Source organism: Penaeus monodon, chromosome 2 (assembly GCF_015228065.2).
Source record: "Penaeus monodon isolate SGIC_2016 chromosome 2, NSTDA_Pmon_1, whole genome shotgun sequence".
NCBI classification, from domain to species: Eukaryota; Metazoa; Arthropoda; class Malacostraca; order Decapoda; family Penaeidae; genus Penaeus; species Penaeus monodon.
In genome coordinates, this window is record NC_051387.1 from 23077431 (window position 1) to 23097002 (window position 19572).

The window sequence follows — 19572 nt, forward strand, 5'->3', positions numbered from 1 at the left end:
AAGCTAAAACAATGTTCCTGACTACTAATAATACTCTAATTTAGTAGTAGTAGTAGTAAAAGTAGAATAACAATAGTGGTAATGATGATAATAATGATAAAGATAGTAATAAGAGAACATTAATAATAATGATTTTAATGATAATAATAACTAATAATAGTGGCACTAATAATAGTAATGATGAGATAACAGTGATTATAGTATCATCATCATTATCATTATGTTTATTATTATCATCATCATCAATATCATTATCTGAAAAATGCATGGAACAAAGGACATCCCAAATTTCTCACATGCATCAGGCCGTTGTTGTTGTTGTTTTGTTGTTTTTCAGTTTAACAGTCATGTGGAAAGCTGTGAAAAGACTCAAACTTACTTCTGATTTTGTAGATGATTTTGCATGACCCAATAGCACACTGAATCATTGTAAAATTAATATATTGTAGAAAGATTGTGGAAAAGTGGCAGAATTTAAGGATACTGCACTTAGACAATGACAGTGCTTTAGAAAATGACACAAGTTGCTAAATAAATAATTACATGTATAATTTACTTGATATTATTATAATTACCAGACTTAAAAGAAAATTACACACTTTCATTTATAATAAACAACCGTCAGAATACTCTTAAGGATACAGTTTTTATTTCTGGTTCAACAGACTAAATGGAAGTAGTGGTACCTGCTCTTCAAATACCTTAGTTTCATATCTTGTATGCCACCATTTTCACCTGTGTGGTATCATAAAAAAAATCAAAAGCTTAACGGTCCAAACATGACCTTGTTTGCTCTGGTGTTTGTTGGTATTGCCAGCAAGAATTCTTGTAGGTAGTACTTCAAATTTTGGCAGTAAAATGACTTTTTTTTTTGTGTGTGTGCACACACACACACACACACACACACACACACACACACACACACATACATACATACATATATACACACACACACACATATACATATACATATACATATACACATACACACACACACATATACATATACATATACATATACATATACACAACACACACACATATACATATACATATACATATACATATACATACACACACACACATATAATATACATATACATACATACATACATACATACATACATACATATACACACACACACACACACACACACACACACACACACACATACACACACATACACACACATACTACACACACACACACACACACACACAACACACACACACACACACACACACACACACACACACACACACACACACATACACCACACACACACATACATACATACTACACACACACACACATATACATATACATACACACACAAACATACACAACATATACACATCACACACATACAACAACACACACACACACACACACACACACACATACACATACAACACACATAAAACACACACATACACACACACATACACAACACATACACACACCACACACACACACACACACACACACACACACACACACACACACACACACACACACACACACACACACACATACATACACACACACATACACACACATACGCACATACAAACATACGCACATACAAACATACGCACATACAAACATACGCACATACAAACATACGCACTTACAAACATATGTAACGATCTAAACCGTCTTTTCAGTGCGCAAGGAGCCGAAGACGCTCGTTGACGGGGTTAAGAACTGTTTATATGTCCTTTTTACATTGGTGGAATGGTAGCGTGGGAAAATTTAAGGTCTTATGGGAAAATGGATTTGATCATTTATAATGAAACGTTTAACTATCTTTGGATATTTGTAAAAGGAAGGCAGGCATTGCTTCAAGGATCGTTAAAAGAAATCCACACAGGACGAAATATTCCCCTTTATTACGTAAATCCACACAGGTACGCAATACTGCAGAACTTAACTCAGATGAGGGGTAAAAAGGGGCTGACGATCCATTCGTCTGCCCTGCCGCCTGTTCTCTGCTTTCCGAACTGCCTCTGCTCCTTCTTTTCACGGTCGTGCACCTCTCCGGTCTGCCTCTCCGACCTCCGATCTCGCCAAGACTCCCCCCCGACCTTGCCTTGCCTGCCCTGTGCCCGAGGCTGTCACGGAATTCCAGGCGAACGATCTCGGACGGTAGTTCAGAGGGCGAAGTGATAGGAGAAGGGGTCGTTTGTCGGGTCAACGCTGTGAGACCTTTGAACTGTAATCTGTCTCGCTACATCCCTCCCCAGGCCTGAGAAGGGAGCGCAGCCTCGGCCTGACGTCGTAAGCATTGGCCGCTGTAATCCATGTGTGGCCCATCATTGAAGACTATCCAGGGGTGAGGGTATTCCACGTTCCAAGCCATGCCACAGCCAAGATGCGTCGTCAGGACGTGGTGAGCACCCGTGGTTCACCGCTAGTGTCCATTCTTCAGGGGCAAGCGGGTACTGCGGCAGACTATCTCGTCTTGAGACCGCCTCTGGGTGGCTTCAGATACGATCACAGAACTGGATCTGGGGAAAGAGCTCGGCTGGATCAGGCCCTGAATCGGTACCAACAACAATAAGAAAAGTTCTGAGTTGCTGAATGCAGTTTACTAAATGGGTGTATTTTATCATACCTCTTATGTGTAGAAATATGTTAAAAATGAGGTTTAAGAAAGTACGGAACATGAGACATAAATCATAAAATACATGCAATGTAATACATAAAATAAATGGAGATAAAATGTGTGCACTGAAAAATTCAAGTGGCAAAAATAAACAAGTGAGATACAAAGTAGGAATGGACAGTGACTAAAATGAAAGTTAGATATAAGAGACAAAAATCGTCAGGAACGTGATTCCTTTGGGAACTATGGAAGCGAGTTCCATAAAGTAAAACGATGCTGGAAAGTTCACATAACTGGGATCGACGCCGAAACTGACTCCCCACGGGAACCGGGAACCAACGCCGAAACTGACTCCCCACAGGAACCGGGAACCAACACCGAAACTGACTCCCCACGGGAACCGGTAACCAACGCCGAAACTGACTCCGCACGGGAACGCAACAGAGGAAAGACTCAGATACCAATACGTGTAGCAGGGGACTTGGTCCAAGGGCTCTGCTACGGTTCATGGGGGAGGACTGCACCGAGGAGGGCGGTATCCAAGAGAGTGATAGCTGCTATATCGTCAGGGTCATCAGCTAGAGGGTCTCGCCGGAGGAGATCGGCAAATTCTAGTTCACTAGGTGGATAGTATGGTTTCATCTGGTTGATGTGAGCCTTATAGAGTGGTGAATCGGCTCCAGGAACACACAGCAGAAAAGTTACAGGTTAATCTTGCGGGTAACACGGTAGGGGCCATCCCATTTCGCGGCCAGGCCACGTCCACGATTCCCTCGGCTCCGTCGTAAAACAAGGGTCCACACTTCCGGCTTGAACTTGATGGGCGTACCTTGGCATTGTATGTGCGTGTCCAATTTTCTCTTGCTCGTCGCGTCGCCTCTACGGCACACTGACGTGCTACACGCAGTCGTTCAGCGATATCTGCCTCGGTGTCAAACACAGTGTCATTTGTAATACCAACCGGGAAGTGGCCATGGCGACCAGTTAGGAGGTATAACGGTTGCTCACCTGTGCTGCGGTGGATGGCACTATTAATAGCGAGGTGTACCTGTGGTAGGAAAGAGGGCCAGGATTCAGTTTTGTGTTCTATGAGAGAGTATAAAGCATCCTTCACCACAAGATTAGTCTCTCTACCATCCCATTCGACTGGGGATGATATGCAATGGTGAATCCAAGACGAATAGAAAGCATAGCACAGACTCGCTGAAAGAGTGTTCCGGTAAATTCTGCTCCATTGTCTGTGATCAGGTATCTCGGTGGGCCGAAGATCGTCACGTAATCTTCAATGAAAGCATTCGCTACTGTGTTTACATCTCGTGAGGCTAAAGGAATTAACTGCAGATATCGGCTGTGATGATCAATGATGCTCAGGACATAGCGATAACCCGAGTCTGAGTCAGGCAGGTGCAGAAGGTCAGCAGATACCTTTTCTAGGGGATACGTCACATCACCAGGACACTGCAGTCGTGCTCGTCTCTGCAGTTCCCCACGACGTCGTTGGCATACCTGACAAGCTTGGACATATGAACGTACTTCGCATAACATATTAGGGAAGTAAAACATATTGCAAAGATTTGTATAGGTTCTGTAAATACCCGGGTGAATAGCCAGGGGAGGCCAGTGTGCAAGCTTTAATGCAGCTTATTCACCAGCTGGTGAATAACCTTTTCTGAGAGATGACGGACGTGATACAGGCAGCAATCTTTCAGCTCAAACTCATCAATGGGTAGGGGGATCCGCCTCTTCGGTAATGATCTTTCTTCCAGTAGTAGGATGACATCTTTCCACATTTCATCCTTCATCTGCTCTTCTCTCACCAGTGCAGGATCTATGGCTGTAAGATCTGCTGCAGCATCATCTTTGACAGTGCTATTCGAAATGGCAGAAGTATCACGCGAAAGCATGTCGGGAACATGATTTTGGGCTCCTTTCTTGTAGATCAGCTTAAAATTGTAGTAACTTAGCTCATGAGCATACTGGCTCATTCTTGGTGACTTGGTCTTGCGGTGGAACACAAAGGTAAGAGGACGATGGTCTGTGTATATAGTAAAAGGCCTCCCATATACATATGGATCGAAAACTCTCACGCCCTCGACGACTGCTAAGGCTTCCTTATCAATGGCTGGATATCTACTCTCAGCATCTTTAAACCTTCGGGAGTAGTAGGAGACTTCATAAGGCACGCCCTCCGGAGATTGCTGCATCGAGCAGGCCCCCAGGGCCTCCTTGGATGCATCTGTATGAATCTCAAATTCACGTGAGAAATCGGGCTTCCTCAATACAGGACTATGGGTCAAGATATCCTTCAGTTGATTGATGGCATCCTGTTGTTCTTTCCCCCTTTTTGGTGAGACGCGTCAGTGGAGAAGCAATGGCCGCAAAATGAGGCGCGTGATGTCTAAAAAATCCGGCAGCACCGAGGAACCGTCTTACTCCTCTCACTGTCTTTGGTGCAGGCATCTCACAAATGCTACGTGTTTTCTTGGGATCTGGACGTATGCCGTTCTCGTCAGTACAGAACCCAAGGAACTTGATGCTGGTTTTCACAAAATCACACTTCTCTACATTCATCTTGAATCCTGCTTGTGAAAGGAGCTGCAAAGTTTCCTCTAGATGACTAAGGTGTTCATCAAATGTCTTGCTGTGTATGATCACATCATCTAGATAGGCAAGTGTATGCCTCCCAAGGATGCTGCCAAGTACGATGTTGATTGTCCTTTAAAAAATTGTAGGGGCGGTTGCTAGTCCAAAAGGTAGGTGGACGAACTGCAGAAGCCTCCTGCCATCTGAAAAAGCTGTCTTTGGTCGATCTGCTTTCTCCACCTCTATGCTCCAGTAGGCACTTCTTGAGTCCAGACAGGTGAAAATTCTGGTATCTCCAAGTTCGTCAAGTAACTCGTCAATGCGTGGGAGTGGGTAGGTATCAGCCACTGTGACAGCATTCAGCCCCCTATAGTCCACACACAATCTAAGGGAGCCGTCCTTCTTTCGCACAAGCACTACAGGGTTGAGCCAGGGGCTGCATGAGGGTTCTATAACACCTGCTGCCAACATCTTGTCACACTCTTGGCGAATAACAGACTTTGTAGATTCAGGGAGCCTCCACTGAAGATTAACGATGGGTCTCCTCCCAAGTCATGATCTTATGTGTAATCCCTGGCACTGCCCCAATATCTTCTCTGGTGCCAATGAACAGGTGCTTGTACTGAAGTAACAGCTCTTTGGTCTGGGATCTTTGTCGCTCCTCAAGATGACTGAGAGGAAACTTAATGTCCGAGTCGGATTGTTGGCAAACGTCATTGATGGGAAGGTTATCAAGGGCGGCTACTGAGGCTGATGGGCTCAGTAGCAGCCATGAATAAGGTCATTTGCATTTGGGGTTGAATTAATCTTCACCTGAGGGCTGGTGTTATCATTCAAGTGTAGGGGGATGGCATCATTACTGGGAGGTGTTTCTGCTGGATCTTGCAGTTGAGAAGACTGCAATTTCATTAACCATAGCAATGCAGGTCCCGCTTTTCAGGTGATAAGGTTTGAGCCCGCAGTTGACGACCCAAATACACAGGTTATGATTGGAAATTTGGGCAACAGTAGCAGGTGTCAGGAGGAATCCGCGGGTACATCCTGTAATCATGCCCGATATCCACTTACAATTTCTGGGCACCCAAGCGTCTATGAAGCGTGCAGACCTAGCAGGAACAACCACAGTAGCCTTGCAGTGTACAGGGTAATCCTCCTTGCAATTAGTCGTCTTGCTAGGTGAGGTGTGAACGATGCCAATGTGGGGCTGGGTTCGTCGGTGAAGATCACAGGTGTTTGGTGGTCTTTAAGTTGCAGATATGATTGCCTTAGTCCTTGGTATATGACAGTCTTAAAGTTGAACCGTCGTAGAAAGTCCATGCCAATTAAGAAGTCATCTGGGTAATTAACGTTGGAGACACATGACACACGGTGCCAGCACGAGATTTTGGCTTGCTTGCTTGAGATTTGCGAAGTTCTGGCTTCGCCCGGGCCTTTCACTTATGGCCCGGCCAAGATTTTGGGGGAGACCACAAACTTTAACGTAACCTCTCTTTCAACTTCGACAGGATCTCCGTTTACTCCTCGCACATATCGGCCTGAAACGCTGACACAACGTACAATTAGTGAAGCAAGAGCAGAGGGCTTAATCAGAGTGACCTCCGATCCAGTGTCGAGGAAGCAAGTGAATATTCGTCCCTGAATCTGCAGGTCAACAAGAGGATGCCCAGAGGTCTGTGCGGCTTTAATGGAGTAGATCGTCGGTGCCGACTCCAACACTTCTATATTCGTTTAAGAGGCTTGATCGCAGCGTAGCTGCAGCTGTCGTACCGCGGAAGGAGTCACCAGCAGTGGGAGGGATGTAGGTCTGGCCTTGCTGGCAGCTCGGAAAGGGGCACTGTGATGCGTAATGCACGTACCGTCGGCAATTATAGCACCGACGATCAGTAGTGTTAGTGGCACTCGGTGCAGAGACAGCATTCTGCGACGCTCGGCACTCACTAGTGTCATGACTGCGTAGTTGGTGAAAGTGACACCATTTCCCTCTTCGCTGATGAGGTGGTGGCGGTCTAAGAGTAGCTTCTACAGGAGCTGCCTGAGGTTGGCGAGGGTATGGTCGCCTATACGGACGTGCCTGATTGCCATCCCTTTTGTACGAGTTCCGACAATTCCAAGCTCTTTGGGCAGCCTCGACTAGCTGGCTGACACCTGTGGGTTGTGATAATGAAGCGAGTTGTGATAATGAAGTGAGTTGTGATACTTATGTGAGTTGTGAGTGCCATATTGTGATGCCGCCATATACAGGATATGATGACAATATTATCGTACCTTTATTGTGATAATTATATGATTAATTACATATATACTGCCTTTTGTGTGATATGTTACACCATGTGAAATATAGAAGATTATGTTTAGTTTATATTGCTGTGTAGCATATCGCCTATGTAAAAGAGTGAGATTCTCTGTACAATTTGTAGAGTACAATATTTTATTTTGTCTCTGTAGTCACACGTCTGGCAGTAGCACTCTCGGGCAGAAGCTGAGGCGTGGGGCACAGGACTATGAAGAACTCCCTTTTATTTTTGTCAGAGCTGATCTCCAATGAACCTACTTTAGTTTTAATTGGTGTGTTCTTCTCCCTCAAGCATCGTAGAGAAACACCAAACAAACATATATACGAACACAACACAGTGAGTATACAAACATGGCGCAGTGATCCAGTTATTCAGTTCTGACGCCAGCCTCGTGCCCCGTTCCCCTCGTGGCCTGTCGCCTGCCCGTGCCTCCTCCACCCTCGTGGCCGCTCAGTAAACAACCCGCTCAGGAGTGATTTTCATTAGTGCAGTGAATTGTGGTGCTATAGTGAAGTGTAGTGTTGTGCTGTGGCTATAGTGTTTAGTGCAGTGCTATATTTAGCAGCATAAGGGAGCCGAATCGAAGCATATTGAAGATTGAAGATTATAGGAGCGAGATATATCTTCGAGCTCTCTGCGACGCTTTGTGAGCGACTGATTCTCTCGCGTCGCGGCTCGCCTACCCGCACGTGCCCGGCGTGACGTCACGGCACTGCCACGAACACACACTCACTCCCCCACACTGCATGGACGGAATTTCACCGGATTTGCGCCGAATTTGCTGTATTATCTTTACACCCTTACCACGGTACCATGGGTAAAGGAAAGAAACCGCAAGAGGCCAGTAAGAGCGACCCGGAGAAACCAGACTCTAGCCTTAAAGAGTCTGAAGGAGCCAGTGCCAGCATCCCACCTCCCACAGATATTACTACATTGCTCCAGTGGATAATACAGAGGGATGAAAAGAGGGAAGAAGCACGTCGGAAGGAGGAGGAAGATCGTTACAGGCGAGAAGAAGCCCGTCGGAAGGAAGAAGAAGCCCGTCGGAAGGAAGAAGCCCGTCGGAAGGATGAGGAAGCTGCCCGTTTTCAAGAGCTGATCCTTCGCCTCACTCCCCAGCAGCCCGTAGATTCAACTGCGAGTTCGCCAGTGAGCAATTCTGCTGCGTCCAACGCTTCTCACACTCCGCCGACCCCAAAGGCAACAATCCAACCTCTGAAAGTATTACCAGCAGATGCGAGTCCCCAACATTTCCGGGAATGGAAGCGTGAATGGTCCGATTATGCTGTCATGGTGGATCTCCTCAGTCTGCCATCATCAAAGCAGCATATACAGCTATGCATGGGCCTTACACCTGAGATGCGACGGGTGCTGGAGCACAAGTTAAACGTGCCCGCAGACCCAACATACTCAGTAGATGATGTACTGACAAAGCTCGAGGAGCATATAAAAAATGCCAGTAATGAGGCGCTGCGACGGAAGGCCTTCTCCGAGTGCAAGCAAGCAGACGGCGAGTGCTTCGATGACTTTTGGATACGGCTGAAAATTTTGTCACAGGAGATAGACCTTTGCAAGGCTCAGGACCATACATGCTGTGAGCAGTGGATGAAACACGGCATACTAATGGGTATACGTGATGAGGAACTTACCCAGAAGCTCATTCAGATGGACTGTTCAGCGACATTGCAAGATGTTTTGGAGAAATGCAGGTCTCATGAATCATCAAAGACAGCATCATCTGCTTTGAGGGACACAGTTTCATCACGTGCTGTTTCTCAATATAAAAGAGATAAAAAGGCTGCCCTGAAGCAGAAGTCTAAGATGAGACCTAGCTCACCTCTGCCTAGTAAAGTCTGCAACTGCTGTGGTCGTCAACATGAAAAAGGTCTATGCAGAGCCACTACTTCCACATGTCGTGCTTGTGGCAAGAAAGGCCATTGGAATTCTACTGCAAAGTGTCCTGCCAGGAATGCCAGATGCGGGGTCTGCAATCGGCAGGGACACTATGATAAATGCTGCCCAAAGAAACGGAAGGCTAAGAAGACAAAAGAAAAGGACACAAACCAGAACTTGAAAGTAGTAAGTTCTGTATCCCCTTCAGTGTCACACGCTGCTCTCTTGGAAGGAGTGCAAGGATTTGGGGATTGTTCCGGACTATTTCCCCAGGCAAATGTCGGATGTGCACATGGCCAATCGAGTCCATGGGCCAGATAGTACGCCAGTATTGAACCCCTCTCAGTTGCCGCCTTTATCGCTGGACCAGTTGAAGTTACCTGAAGAAGCAAGGAAGTATTTTCTGCATCAGTATGCAGACGTCTTGGTGAAGAAGGACGACTTGCAGTCAGGGCCACTCAAGACGATGATAGGCCCACCCATGAGAATTCATCTGTGGGATAATGCCACGCCCTTCGCGATCCACACCCCAAGAATGATTCCTTTGGCTTTTCAGGAACCAACGAAAAAGGAGCTTGAGTCATTAGTGACCCAAGGCATCTTGAAGCCAGTAGAGGATGAACCATCAGAATGGTGTCATCCAATGGTTGTTGTCCCAAAAGTGAATGGTGGTATTCGTATTACCACTGACCTGTCAAAACTCAACAGGCAAGTCTCTCACCCTGCCCACCCTTCTCCGACGCCATTTACAGCCATCAGAAGTATCAGTCCACGGTCAAAATTCTTCACAACTGTGGATGCTTTGTGGTTATTGGCAACTACCCCTGCATGAGGATCTCTTCATGGAAGAATTGCGTATGGCTGCATCTAAGGATGCCTCATATGAAGAATTGCTTCATCATGTAAAGTCAGGGTTCCCCAATGACCGCTACAACCTGCCGAGTACCCTGCGTCCGTACTGGAAAATTCGCAATGAGTTGTACAACGATGGTGACTTGGTGCTGTATGGACCTAGAGTGGTTGTCCCTGCTTCTTTACGCCGTAGCACCCTCGCTCGCCTGCATGATTGCCACTCCGGTGTGGAAGCTACAAAGCATCGTGCACAGCAGACAGTCTTTTGGCCAGGCATTAATGCAGACATAGTAAATACCGTTCGTGCCTGTGAACCATGCCAGTGCCTACAGCCTAGCCAGCAACAGGAGCCGTTGCTGTTAGAAGACAAACCCACAAGACCATTTATGTCTGTGTCAGCTGACTTTTTCAGTGTTGCTGGAAAACACTTCTTGGTGTATGCTGACCGACTTTCTGGATGGCCAGTTGTCATCCCGTGTGGAATTATGCAACAAGTGCTTCAACAATTAGATCCTTTTGGCACATGTTCCGTGATCTTGGTGTCCCCGTTCGCCTGCGTACCGACGGTGGACCCCAGTTCTCCAGCCGAGATATTGCTACATTTCTTCAGCGATGGGGAGTGCGTCATGTCATGTCAAGTCCCCATTACCCACAGTCCATTGGGCATGAAGAGGCTGCTGTGAAGAAAGTCAAGTATCTGATCATGAAGACAGCACCCAACGGGAATATTGACTGTGAGGAGTTCGACAGAGGCTTACTGGAATTGCGTAACACTCCAAATTTCACTTGTCGTTCTCCTGCTCAAGTTCTGTTTGGTATGCCCCTTCGCTCCTGTGTGCCTGCCCACTCTAGTGCCTTCATGAAGAAGTGGCAGACCAAAGCTGAAGACTGCGCCCGTCGTGCTGCAGTACGTACCAAGGATGTGAAGACCCGCTATGACACTCGCGCCCACTCACTTTCCAAGTTAGAAGTTGGGGCACATGTGCGAATCCAGGATCCCACATCCAAGCGTTGGGATAAGGTTGGCACTGTCATGGGTATTGGCAAATCTCGTGATTATCACATCAGGCTTCCAAGTGGCCGTATACTGTGGCGCAATCGACGCTTCTTGCGCCCTACACAACTCATGATTGAGCACTCAACTGATTTGGAAGAACAGCTGTCAGATGATGCACCTGGATCTTCCACCCCATCTGTGCCTGTTGAACCTCGACGTTCGGAACGTATCAAATCGAAGTCCGTTCAAGACTCCCGCTAGTGAACGTAAAGGGGGGAGGGAGATGTGGGTTGTGATAATGAAGCGAGTTGTGATAATGAAGTGAGTTGTGATACTTATGTGAGTTCTATATACGGGATATGATGACAATATTATCGTACCTATATTGTGATAATTATATGATTAATTACATATATACTGCCTTTTGTGTGATATGTTACACCATGTGAAATATAGAAGATTATGTTTAGTTTATATTGCTGTGTAGCATATCGCCTATGTAAAAGAGTGAGATTCTCTGTACAATTTGTAGAGTACAATATTTTATTTTGTCTCTGTAGTCACACGTCTGGCAGTAGTACTCTCGGGCAGAAGCTGAGGCGTGGGGCACAGGACTATGAAGAACTCCCTTTTATTTTTGTCAGAGCTGATCTCCAATGAACCTACTTTAGTTTTAATTGGTGTGTTCTTCTCCCTCAAGCATCGTAGAGAAACACCAAACAAACATATATACGAACACAACACTGAGTATACAAACAACACCTACCCCTTCAGATGTGGAAAGTAGCTCACCCAGCCACTGAGGTATTCCTGTCAAGAAGTATCGCTTGACAATTTCATCTGGGTCACCTATTATTACCTCCGGATGATCTCTCCACCCCTGTGACACTATTCCATCCAGTTGCATATAAAAATCCCAAGGTGCTTGATCTGGCGTCATTTTGTGCTCTCCTAGTAGCCTATAAAAATCGCCGCTGTAACAAGTTCCCCTGAACTTAGGTCCGCAGACGCCCCTTGAAAGCATTCCAGTCGGTAAGGTAGTCGAAGTAGCGACTATTGACTATAGCTTCTGCATTCCCTCGCACGTGAGATCGGCCCGCGGATATCCTTGCTTCGTCAGTTTTGGGTCGCACAATATTTTCGATGGTCCGTATCTCGATCTCTTGGTTCTTGCGGAGCAGCTGGTTTGCAGACACCTCGGCCCGAAATAGCGGGATGCTGTCGAGCGGGACCGTGTACGAGATGATTGTCGAGGTGTCGGGCGCCTGTGCTGGTGTGCTGACCGATGGAACCGCAGGCCTCTGTGAACTTAGCTGCGCTCGCAGTTCCCGGTTATCTGACCGGAGCTCATTAATCTCCGCCCGAAGGGCACGAACGCCTCGGTGAGTTCTTCATACATTGTCAATGAGTGCCTGACGTCTTGCACTGCACTTTGGACGGCTGGCGACGGGGGCCGAGAAGCAGTGCCCGAGGCTGCTCTCTCGGGCGTGGGGTCACGAGATTTCTGACTTTTTTTAGGAGGCGTGTCACGAAAACCAAACCCTAATGCATTCAGATGAATCCAAATGCCCACACAGATTAGCCTTCCTAAAATCCGTTCGATGTAATGAGTTAAAATAATTCAGTACACTAATAAAAAACTCAATTTGCAAACGTAAAAGCGCAAAAACAGGTAACAGGTTAGGCAGAAACACGTAAGCACACAACACAATTCAATTAATAAAACTCAGAAAATAATAGAAGTGAAAGCTAAAGTTAAAATTTACGAACGGCAAATGATAGAACTCACACAATAACCCGGGAACACACTACTATCAGTACTACAGTTCGGGAATGTAAACCGACTCTAATATAAAACGAGAGAAATCAAGAATACACTAGAAACGTCATAAGTGAACGCAACGCATACTGCAACGATGAATGAAATTAAAAGAAACTTTCAAACTGAGCTGAATTTATCAAAAGCACGAACAACATCCCAAAATCACAAAGTAGTGTGTGAAACGAGACCTAGGTAGCTTTGATTTCACGAATACTGAGAATGAGAATCAAAATATTACGCTTTTCAGGCTTATATTGATCGTTCACTGTTCACCAAAATAATTACAATGAAACATTGGTCTCTAAGTACGCCAAGGTCACAAAGTTCGCAGGGTTCTCCACATTTCACAAAGTTCGCCACGTTTCACAAAGTTCGCCACGATTCACAAAGTTCGCCACGATTCACAAAGTTCGCCACAATTCACAAAGTTCGCCACGTTTCACAAAGTTCGCCACGTTTCACAAAGTTTACCACGTTTCACAAAGCTCACGAGCTCACAAGTCACAGAGCTCACAAGTTTAGTAATTTGCAAGGCGCTGGCAATACGGATAAAAATAGAGACGAGACTAATTAAAGGGGAAAAAACTTTTGTTTGTATGAAAACTAAAGAACACATATATAAATACATAGATATATAATCATGTAGAAAATCAGAATGAAGGAAACAACTAAATGTAACATGAAACTAGATGGAGGCGTACAGGGTTCCTCGAATCATAAAACCAACACCAAACTTATTTTTTTTTTACTTGAAACAATAAGGCATTAGATTTATAAAATAGCATAATATAATGACTAAGAGAAAGCGCTAATTACACGATCCACACGCTGCCGCCAATAAATTAATGTAACGATCTAAACCGTCTTTTCAGTGCGCAACGAGCCGAAGACGCTCGTTGACGGGGTTAAGACCTGTTTATATGTCCTTTTTACATTGGTGGAATGGTAGCGTGGGAAAATTTAAGGTCTTATGGGAAAATGGATTTGATCATTTATAATGAAACGTTTAACTATCTTTGGATATTTGTAAAAGGAAGGCAGGCATTGCTTCAAGGATCGTTAAAAGAAATCCACATAGGACGAAATATTCCCCTTTATTACGTAAATCCACACAGGTACGCAATACTGCAGAACTTAACTCAGATGAGGGGTAAAAAGGGGCTGCCGATCCATTCGTCTGCCCTGCCGCCTGTTCTCTGCTTTCCGAACTGCCTCTGCTCCTTCTTTTCACGGTCGTGCACCTCTCCGGTCTGCCTCTCCGACCTCCGCTCTCGCCAAGACTCCCCCCCCCCGACCTTGCCTTGCCTGCCCTGTGCCCGAGGCTGTCACGGAATTCCAGGCGAACGATCTCGGACGGTAGTTCAGAGGGCGAAGTGATAGGAGAAGGGGTCGTTTGTCGGGTCAACGCTGTGAGACCTTTGAACTGTAATCTGTCTCGCTACACATAGACACTTGCATGCACACTCACATACATACATACTTACACAATACATACATACGTACATATGTACATACATACATACACATACATGGTGGTGGCAAAAGGCATCCATCTTGCAAACACCAGTCTCACCTTTGGAGAAGATTAGTGCAGTAGAAAATGGTCCTAAGGGGATACTGACTAAAAAAAATTTTTTTTTGGAATATCCTCTTATTTTCTTGATCATTTGTAGATACTTTGGAAGGGATTTAGCTCGGTGTTCTAACTATTAAGGCTTGATATTGCCCCAAATGTCCTGAATGGACATTTGAAGGCGCAGGATTGAGGATGTATCCCTGTCTTTTAAATGGTGCTAGGTGTATGTCCTGAGGTTCTCTATGGGGTTTATATCTAAAGAGTTTCCTGGCCAAGTTTTTAGTAATCTTTCATTACAAAATTCAAACCAGTTCACTACTAATTATGCGGTGTGACACGGTGTCCATCCTGCATGAAAACAGCTTTACGTTTTGACAGACAATCTTCAAGTTCGTCCAGGCTTATGTTGCGAGAGTCAGTGGGATCACTGCCAGGGTGGCGATACACTCTCCCTCTCTGACTGTCAGTCACACCAAAGCTTGCCTTATCTGGCCACAACACTTTCTACCACTCATTAAGTTCTCAATCTTTGTATAGGGATAGAAAAGCCAGTCTTTTAATGTGCTGAATGCGTGTAAGCCATGGTTTATACACAGATTTGCAACAACAGTACTCTAGTTATTTTTTCAAATGTTTTCTTACTGTTCGTTCAGCTACTACCACTAGTAATTTCGAGTTCCTTTCCTTAAATTCCCGGCTTGTGATGCTAGGTCGGGCCTTTATCTGCCAGCCAATAAAATTTAAAGTCCTCTGGCTTACTTTCCCCTTAGGCTTTGCTGGCTTGTGTGGGAGAAGGGGGGGCAAGGATCCGATAGCGTGATATTTTTTGGTTCAGCACTGAAAACTTCGAGGTAACAATCCTGCTGATATATATAGATAGATAGATATATATATATATATAATAAATATATATATATATGATATATATATATATATATATAATATATATATATATATATATATATAATATATATATATTTTTTTTCTTTTTCTTTTTCTCCTTAGGCATCGCACATATAGCTGCAGTCTGAGCTTCATTTTGCAGCTTTCTTGGTTCCTAAATGGATAGAAATGAGGTGAGCTAAGAAAATTCATCCGAAACAAAGGCAGCTACATAGTAGGGTTGAGTGATACCACCATTTCTCCGATTGTTGCAAATGAAAAGTAAAGAAGAGTGTTAGACTGAAATTTGCGCCTCAACCTAGGATTGCCTTGAACAGAGACAACCTAGTGGGCAGGAAAACGAGGCAGGTGCCTGTATAGCCTGAGATGACGATCATGGATTGTGAAAGTAGCAGGTCCTGTACCAGTCTCACAGTATACCATTGGATGGATACATGGTCCCGCCAGCTGTACCCTACGATCCGGTGCAAGGACCTGTTATAAAAGGCCAGGATTGCCTTGAACAGAGACAACCTAGTGGGCAGGAAAACGAGGCAGGTGCCTGTATAGCCTGAGATGACGATCATGGATTGTGAAAGTAGCAGGTCCTGTACCAGTCTCACAGTATACCATTGGATGGATACATGGTCCCGCCAGCTGTACCCTACGATCCGGTGCAAGGACCTGTTATAAAAGGCATCAAGATGAGATTACAAGGCACAAGTAATCTAGTGGTCTCTCTTCCTGCCTGGGAAGACAGGTAGCTTGGTTCTTCTGCACAGGTAATGATATCACCAAATACTCCGTCGGGAGAGTTCATGACCCCTGCTGCCAAGCCAATCCATTTACCAACTTCCTGGTTTGACAGCCCAGAGTAGTTAAGGACACTACCAAGGTATGTAAAGCGCTCTATGACCTCAATGCCCTCACCGCAAGCACCTAGTGATTGAGCAGGATCTAGCAGGCCCCCAAAGTCCTGAATCATGGCCCTGGTGCTTTGCTTCATTGCTAAATGCATCTAGAGCCACCACTAGGGTTTCCAGAGACTCGGATAGAATAGCATCATCATCATCAAAGTCAAGGTCAGTAACCTTGTTATTGCCCTGAGTTTCTCAACAGTGACTTAGTAGCTCTACCCAGTCCATGCAAGTGTTGAAAAAGGACACAGCCTTATCTCACTCCTGAACAAACGGAAGAATCTCAACAGGCTCCCACCACACTTTACTGCACTTGCTATTAATCTAATAATCCTTGTTAGGATTCCTCATAGTCTCAGGATCTCCCATATTGATTTGTGATGCACTGTATTGAATTTGGGCAAGCGGCCCATGCCCCAATTCATGTCGGCACTCAACAATGACTCAAAGTGTCAAGATACAGTATATTGCAGACTTACTAGGAGTGAATCCAGATTGCTCTGGTCTCTGTGCCTCAGCTAGTGGTCTCTGATATATTTTAGGAGGATGTGACAAAGAACCTTACTTGGTATACTGAACAGTGTAATGCCTTGGTGATTGCTGAAGTCCCATTAACCCCCTTTCCCCTTCTGGAGAAGGATGACCCAACCCTCTGCAGGTCAGGGGTCAGGCAAAGGAATCTCAACAGTACCCACATCCATTGTTGTTGGATCAACTTGGTACAGCTGTTCTAAATACTCAGCCCAACACCCCTGCACCTGGATCTGAGATGATCTGGCCACTTACTGAATGGACTGTAGTCATATGCAAGGAGGGCTTTGAGTTCAGTTTTCTCAGGGCTAGGTAGGCAGGAGGAAGGTCATTTACTAAGAAATGGCTTTTGACCTCCTCTGCAAGATTCCTGATAAACTATTCCTTGTCCCTTCTCAGCAGAGACCTAGTCCAGCACACCAGGGAATGATGCAAGTCATGATTCCCTATCGGACAAGCTGTGTGACAAGCATCTGGGGCTTCCACTTTCTTCAGCGAGATGAAATTTGGTTTTGCTCTTGAGCGTTTACCAATTGATTCTTGAGCTGCATAGAACGTTTCATGCCTAAAAATGCCCCATAGCAGTACATGGTCAGTCAGGTCTCTGTGTGCTGCAAAACAACCATAGCCTCAGGAAGCCAGGACTGTGGAGTCGGCACGCAAAATACCCAACTCCAACTGCAACTCCTCCATTTCTTGTGTATCTGACTCCCACTCCAACACTGAGCCTATGGTATAATAATGAAATGTTTAATAAGTGGTGTTTTTGCTATTTAAGTAGTCTTAAATTTATATTGAGGTTGGAGTCAGAGTTTGGAAAATTTACTGACTATGACTCCAGCAATACCAAAATTCCTTCTGGCTCCGACTCCACACCTCTGTAGGAAACCCCGGGGCACACTTCTCCTTCCTCAATCTATCCAAATGAAACACCATAGGGTGATCATTGGAATGACAGGGAGTTTTGAAGTGGACTCTGAGGGTAGCCATAACTAATCTATGATCATTACCACAGAACTCGGCACTCCAATATACCCTGCAGTTCTTGAGGAGCCTCCAACAAGTGCTAACAAGGATGTGGTCAATCTCCTTGGCCACATTACCCTAATCACTGTACCAAGTCTAGTGGTGTGGGTCAGAGCCAGAAATCCTCAATTTCCAGGACCTTGTAAAGTCTTAGATAAGGAAGGTGTTCTTGCTGCCAGCATCAGCTCCTGAGCTATGACTATCAACAGACGTCTCAGAGGCAGCTCAATTATAGCCAGATACTGCATTGAAGTCACCCAAAAAATTGTGAATATCTCGCCGAGGACAGCAAGACAGGAAGTAAAATTTAAGCTTCAGTCTCAATACCATTATACACTTATTGATTGGAGTGACCTCTACTACTGAAGGCTGAAGTCTGCTGGAGAGAGACATGGTTACTCCATGGAGGTGGTGACCATTGTTGCAGTCCAATCAGTAAAAGGTATAGCCACACACACTGATTGTACTGCTACCAGGTCTTCTCATCTCTGAGAGAACAGCCACCTCAACTCTCAACTGCTTCAGTCCCCTCGACAGTAGTGGCAACTGATCATATACTTATGTAAATAAATATATATACATACAGAGTATATATGTATATATATAAATATATATACATACACATATGGAAAGAAGCGTCAACAGTTGCATGACAATTGTTTATTCAGGTACTTATCAAGCACGTACTATGTATAAAGGAGGTAGTCTTACCAGCTGCCCAAAATTACTTTATGAGCAGTTGTAGCTAAAACCATTGTTGTCACCATGAGTTACAGAAATATTCTCACCAGCCAGTGGACATAAACTGATGTGAGATTTATTTATTTATTAATTTTTTTTATCATATGAAATCAAACATTAGTTACAATTCTGTAATATGACTTAGCTAAGCTCAATATTACTGGAGTACTATAATAAAATGATAAGTTTTGAGCATGGAACTATTGTTTTATTAATAATGAACTCGGTATTCTTTGAAAAAAAAAAAAAATTAAGCCATGCAACAATATCTGCTACAAGTGCTTGCTAAAGCTGTATTGACAAATTGCGGCTTGTATTAAAAAATGTTGGTAATAGTGAAATCGATGTATAATTTATAAAACTGACAGCATTCTTTTCATGAACAAATCTTATATTTGTAATGTAAAAGAAATTTAACCCTTGGACTATATCAATGTAAAGTGTATTTGACCCAGTCCAGATTAGCGTTTCTTAACGGACAGCTACCTGGGAAGCTACTCACATCTACCCTTATAAAGGAAGTTTCACCAAAAAAAAAAAAAAAATGTAGACTTTCATATAGTGTAACTAGGTTTATTTCCTTGGAAAGGCAGAAAAAAAATCCAATAAAGTTGATCATGAAATAACTAGGGATGATGGATGCTGAGCAACCCTTGTATGGGCTCTCAAGATGCTACTTAACGAGATGAGTGGAGCTGAAAGTTATATTGATAACATCATTGTCCACTCAACCACTTGGGAGCAGCATCTTTAGCTTCTCCCCCCATTCCTTGCTTGTTATCACAGGGGCTAAAGATACGGCGACTGAGGCTCATTGTAGCCAGTACCCCTGCCTTAGACCTCAGCCCT

At 44.7% G+C, this 19572-nt stretch overlaps 1 protein-coding gene across 1 annotated transcript; it reads right to left on the reverse strand.

Moving 5' to 3' along the window:
* Window positions 1–3267: 3267 nt before the first annotated feature.
* On the reverse strand, window positions 3268–4172 carry LOC119578331. Its single transcript, XM_037925946.1, has 2 exons — window positions 3744–4172; window positions 3268–3657 (listed from the first exon to the last, which is right to left on the reverse strand). The coding sequence occupies exons 1-2, from the start codon at window positions 4170–4172 to the stop codon at window positions 3268–3270; spliced, it is 819 nt and encodes a 272-aa protein (XP_037781874.1).
* Window positions 4173–19572: the final 15400 nt, after the last annotated feature.